General features: G+C 40.8%; 1 protein-coding gene across 1 annotated transcript in view; it reads left to right on the top strand.

Annotated features, from left to right (window-relative positions):
* The first annotated feature begins 324 nt into the window (after positions 1-324).
* Positions 325-6,271, top strand: part of RBM33 (RNA binding motif protein 33) — an 81,705-nt gene continuing 75,758 nt past the window's right edge. Inside the window, exon 1 of the mRNA XM_054390250.1 lies at positions 325-433. Within this exon, the coding sequence (XP_054246225.1) occupies positions 402-433 (32 nt within the window). The 5' untranslated portion in view covers positions 325-401. The remainder of the gene's footprint in view (positions 434-6,271) is intronic.

Genomic DNA, 6,271 nt, shown 5'->3' with positions numbered 1-6,271 from the left:
GGAAGCTATGGCACATACGCAGTCCCGCCCAACGTCGCCGGGAGGAGTCCGGACTGCGCATGCGCCGACGGAATGACGTCACCCGGCGTGTGGCGTGCCTGGGCCCTAGCTGACCAACCAGCGGCGCCGTTGCCCGCCCTCTGTGCGAGGGAGGGCCCGGTCCTCCGCCATCCCATGATGCAGCGCGGGGATAGCGGCGACAGTGACGGTGGTGGCGGCGGCCGCCATGTTGTGGTAGTTTGTTGTTCTCCTGCGGCGAGTACGTGTGGAGGGGCGGCGGGAGGGGGAGCCGCCGCGCGTTGAATCCGAGCCCTTCCCCGTCCCTCCCGCTCTTCATCGCTCCTGAGGGCGGCACGGGGTCGCTGCCGGGGGCTGACCTCGCCTGGGCAAGGCGAAGAGCCATGGCTGCCGCTCTGGGAGGAGGCGCAGGTGTGTGTCGCGGCCCCCAAGGGCTTCTCCTGGAGGCGGGCGGGGGGCTTCGGGGTCTTGCCGTGGGGACGGAGGCCGGTTGTATCTGCAGCGCGGGCCTGGGTGGGGGCAGGGCGGATGCTGGAACTGAGGGGAGCCGTGGGCTGCGGGGCTTTCCTGTAGCGGTGGCGCCGCCGCCCCTCACCCCATTTCCGTCTACGGCCTGGGCGGGGGTGGTGGGACGCGTTGGGCCAGCAGGAGCTCCCGTAACACCGCAAGGTCTCAGGGGTACCTCCCTTGATAACAGGAGCCAGCATCGTGCGGTGACGGGAATGGCCTTTTCTTGACCGGGACAAGGCCAGAAGGGGCTGCAGCTTCATTGCTCACCGCAAGTGTGGGACCTCTGGGTGGGATAGATTAATTTATTTAGAGACATTAATTCCCGTAATTTTTCCACCTATAGTGTGTGACCTGTTTGAATAACTTACCTGTCATCTGGGGAGTAGCTATAATTTATTTTACAGACTGGCCAGAAGCAGATCGTTTCACTTTGAAAATGAAGTCAGTGCTTCACCGCAGCACTCTCAGGCATGGTACTGCTACTCTTGACTAAGGACACTTCTTACCACAGCATTTTAAATGACATCTCAAACCTTTCAGTGGTTCTGATTGGTGTATTAAGAAAATTTTAGAGTAAGAACATTTGGTTGAGTAAGTAAAAGACTTGCAGGAGCCACACTGCGGTGCGTTCAGGAGAGGTACAGTTAAAAGAACATGTCAGTTTCTGGTGCTTGTGGACCTTGCTTTCACTAGGAATAAAAGTTTTGAGAAAGACTGGTCAGAGTTGTCAGTTGACTCACTTATACTAAAGTTTGTGATGATTTTAGTCTGTTTTCTTCTGTTAGGTTTCATGAAGAAGTACGACTTTTATTCATAGCCATTCACCTGAGTAGTCTGACTGTTTGGCATCGGTAGCTTAATTGATAAAAAAATACGTAAACACAGCAAAGAAATTCCTGAATTTAGAAATTGAGCTCGGAAAGAATGCTAGGAAGGACAATCCTGAATATCTTGGATATTGTTTTAATGGTGTTAAATATATTGCAATATTTTAAATTAATTGATTAAAAAATAATAGTTCTAGTTTCTGTGGTTCAGATCAAATAGATGTTTTGTGGAAGTAAACTGTGCACGCATGTTTGGTCTGTAGAATTTTTTTGGTGGTATGAGGACAGAGTAATTTAGAAAAAGTATCACTTCTGAAGAATTCTTTTTTCGTTTAAAACTGCCACAAGTTGAATGAGCATGCTTTCAGGTACTAAGATGTAAGCAGCAGACAGCCTTCAGCTAAGTAGTGAAACTGCAGTTTGAAGCCTTTTTTTTTTTTTTTTTTTTGTGGAGTACCATTTGTATCTCAGTGTGAATTAGGGTCCCTTTGTACGAAGTGGACACAGTTGTTGAGCATTAACTGTGTCCTCATCAATAAATGGTGGCCAATTAAATATGATCTTTGGCCTATATAAGGTGTTTAGATGATCCCTGTGCTGCACTTGCCTCAATGAGGAAACCCAGAGGTGTCACACAGCTTGTATTCATATAACTAGGTGAGGAAAATTCTTGTTTGAAGTTGTTTAATACACTTTTAAAATTCAGTAAAAGAACCTAGAACTTAGAGGAATGTACATTCCTCTAGAGACAGAACATGTGTGCACAAAGTAGTCCCTTGTGGAAGGGACTACTATCCAAAATCAATAGTGTTAACAAGTGGGAAAGAAGCCCAGGACTAAGTGGTTATTTGGTGTAGATGATTTATCAGTTAAAGTTTTAGTAGTAGTAACTAATGTTTTGGATTTAGTTTTTGGATTTTTTTGGGTGGAGGGAAAGACTTTGAAATATTTAGATAACAGCACCCTAGTGTTTTCTTGGGGGAAAAAAAAGGTGAAAAAAGGCTCTAATGATTGGTAAAGTAGTACAAAATAATTACTGGAAAAATAAATGGAGTATTACTTTCATGACATTCGAGAGTAACAGTTGTCAAAGTGAAATAATTTTGGCTCTGAAGATGCAGATTAAAATTTTAAGTCTTCTCTAAGCATTTGTTGCAGGGCTGAAAATGAAATGTGGAATAGCTATGTTGGCTGAACATTTAAATGTATCTGATGGAAGGAAGGTATGAACTTACTGGTAATTTACAGTTTTTTAGGGAAATACTGTCTTGATTTATAAGAATAAAGTATTCATATGTACTTTTGTGACTGGATACTTGTGTTGATGAAGCTAAGCTTTCTAAGGATGAAGGTGCAGAATCTTGGTGACAGGTTTCACAAACACGAAGTGGAAAATTTTCTAGTGATGATCTGTGAGGTCTCTGGGAGTGATTCCACAGCTTTATATTACTTCACAAATTCCATTGTGATGCAGCCTGATTCAGTTTGCTTCTAGTTCTAGTATAACAGTATTGAAATGTAGAAGTTCAAGGTGGCTGTGCTAGTGATGATGAGGGACTGTGAAGCCTCATGGATGCTCATTAGTCTGTTGATATGGTTAAGACAATGGTACTCAAACTTTTGTATAAAGACAAAACCTGAGGATTCATGTTAAATTTTGAGTAAAATCACCTGACTTAAAGGGTAGCTATAAAGAGGACAGAGGCCCTCTCTTCATAAGGAGCCATATGGAGAAGACAAGGGGTGACAGCTACAAGTTGCACCAGGAGAGACTTCACTTAATATAAGAAGGACTTTTTAAAAATTTACACTGAGAACAATCAGTCATTGAAACGTCTTTCTCAGGGGTGTAGTTGAGTCCTCATCACTGAAGGTTTTCAAGATGTGAGTGGACCGGGTACTAGATCCTCATGTAGGTTCCTCTGCCTGTGAAAGGTTGGGCCAGATAGTTTTTTGAGGTTGCTTCCAACCTGGGCTGTTCTATGATTTAGTGAGCATCTGCTTACAGTGTAATGGAACAACCATGTCGTACAGATGATGACATTTTTTTCTAGATGTTTACAATCTAGCTATAAATTGATTGCAGTAGTCTCATTTAGGGAGAGATGGTTACAAGGCTCAGCAACCATTACTAAAACCATTACTGAAACAGAGGAAGGAGCATTTCTTTTCTTGATTGTCTGCCATACTGAAGTAAGGGGAAGCCATTGTAAGTTTTCTTTCTTTCAGACTAATTCATTTTTGATTATCTTCAGTGGCTGAGAAGACTTGGACCCTAAATATCTGTGGGATGCAAATCATGACAGGGGATGGGGCAGAGGAAGAGCTGAAGGGGGACCCATCTATACATGTCTACCCCGTGTTCCTGAAGTCCTGTACCAAAATTAGCTGAATGGCCCTGTGAGCTGTTACTGCTCCAGACTGAACTTCAGCTGTCATCACTTTTAACTAATCTCTGAGGGCTGCTGTTGTGCTCTCAGCAGTGTGTAGTAGAAACCTCTTGTGAAGATGTTGATAGAAATGGAGAAAAAAGCTTATCCAGCTAGTACAGCAAGCACCTGTGTCATGGGTCACTATCCAATTCAAAGATGTAGTAAAAATTCTCCAATTCAATTTGAATTTGTCATGCTTCAGGCTATTCAGCAGCAGCATGCAGGGACTGGGAATGGATTCTGCATTTGTACTTAGATGAAAATGGGTGGAGTGCTGGCTGTATTTTGGTCTTTGTGGGTATTGCATCCTACTTTATTAGGTGGGCTGATGCAACTAGTTGCTAACTTGGAGTTAGATAGGAATATGCACACGCTAGAACTCCTTTAAGTGTCAGAAGCCTATAGACTTCACAATTCATGAAGTACAAATACATGATCATGGGCTATTTTACCAGCTAAGAGCTGGTGCCAAAAAACATTACTACTTGAATGAGCTTGTGGCAGGCAGATTTGCTTTTAAACACAACAATTTTTAATCTATTTATGCTGCTTTGACAAGCTTTCACTGAAAGTCACATTGTTCTGAATGTTCTCTAACTTCAGATCGTCTAAATTAAACATGGCCTTAGTGTCACTTGTTTTTACTAATGCCAAACCATGCTTTATTTCATCACATACTAAACCTCAGATATTGAGTCACATAGAACTTGTTGTCCAGAAGAACATAAGATGGTGTTTGTCACCAGCTTGACCGAAAACCAAGTAATCAATGTGACTGGTCCTGTATCTGCCATATTCTGCTGTAATGTAGCCTAAGTTTTAAATATTAATTTTATTGTCTGGGAAAGATGCTGGAGAGTTTCTGGAGAGTTGCAGTTCCTGATTAGTGCTCGAAGCCATTTGGGAGCTGAGTTAATGTGGATTTCATTTAAAGTCTTGATTTTGTTCATTCTTAAATATTTGTGAGGCAAGGACTATGGCACTTTAAAATGTTTTTTCCAAGGCAAATAAATTTTCAAATCCAAGCAGGCTTTGGAAGTGCTTTTTTGTGGGTTAGTGGTTTTGGGTTTAGATGTACTTTTTATTTAAAAAAAAGTATTATTTCTTTTAAGCAATGGTTAGAACACTTCAATTCCAGGCAGCATATCATAATTACTTCTGTTCTTGCTTATTCCTAGTGACTTGCTTTGCATCATGACAAATGCACTGAAAAAAGTTGGGTTTAAGAAATTAAAAAGAACTAAAATCCTGAGAAATTAATTTTTCTAATTTATTTCTTTGAGGAAGCTAAACTCTGTCCTATAGGAGTAATTTGGAAAGAAAACATGAAATAACACTAGTTGAGAAACATATTATGCAATTGTTACTTAGCCACTGAATAGTTAAGGTTTCTATGAGTAATTGTTTATGAATATAAAGACTACCTTATGTCTCTTCCTGAATGGATCAACTAAACTGTACGTGTTTGAGTGATATGTCTGTGCACGTGTGTTCTCGTACATAACGTGGTGGTTGCATTGAATGTGATTTTTATGATGGGATAGGGAGTTTGATTATCTGTAATAAATGAGCCTGGATTCATAGTGTGCTTCATAACCTGTTAGACATAGACCACAGGCTTAGGAGCTCCAAAGAACCTTGTGTTTTTACTACTAGATACTGTTGTCTGTAAGTTACAGAAAATTTTATTTAGCTGGTGATAATAGTATCATTCTGTCACTACCCTGTATTTTAGACAGGACTGTTCTCATTAAACCTGTTCTTCTTCTATATCATGTAGCAAGAGATACTGAAAGTCAATTCACTATCAGGCAGAAACATAGCTCTGTTTTTAAATTGTATACTGTGCTCCCGAAAATCAAGGCTTGACAATACCCATGTGCTGTGTATGCTTTTGCAATAAAATATGAAGAAAAAATGTTTTTAATCTGAAGGCTGGTGCTTGAAATGCTGTCAAGTTGTACTTGACATGTACTTTAAATGTACCACAGAATGGAATAAAGATGGACTTGTTTTGGTGTTAAAGCATAGGGAACTGGCATTTTTTCATGTCTGAAATGACTAGTTTTTCTCTTTATTTTTCTTTAATTTATATTTTTCTGTACTCTAGAGCAATACAGCTTGGTTACTTTATTAAAAGACCTGTTGGCTAAACAGTGCATCATACTTTTTTTTTTTTAAAAAACATTAAAATATTGGATCATTGTGGCATCTCCATCTTGTTTTGGGTAAGGAGGAATCTTTGATGCTTTTTCAGTGCCTAAAATTAGTGGTGTTTTATGTTCATGATAGTTTGGTATTGAAGCCATCAAAATACAAGATTTTGAGCTGTTAAGATTTATGAGGCAACAGGTGGTTAGAGTTCCAGACTGCATGCAGGTGTATATCTAGGAAGATGAGCAGTGTACTCATGAAACGTTTTTCCTAGTCTAGAAGTCTTGGGTGTCTTATTGCAGTAAAATACTTCACCTTAGCAACAGTTGC

This window comes from Indicator indicator, chromosome 20, assembly GCF_027791375.1.
Source record: "Indicator indicator isolate 239-I01 chromosome 20, UM_Iind_1.1, whole genome shotgun sequence".
In the NCBI taxonomy this organism is placed as follows: Eukaryota; Metazoa; Chordata; class Aves; order Piciformes; family Indicatoridae; genus Indicator; species Indicator indicator.
Note: the sequence above shows the minus strand (reverse complement) of the source record. Positions and strands in the feature narration are given on the sequence as shown.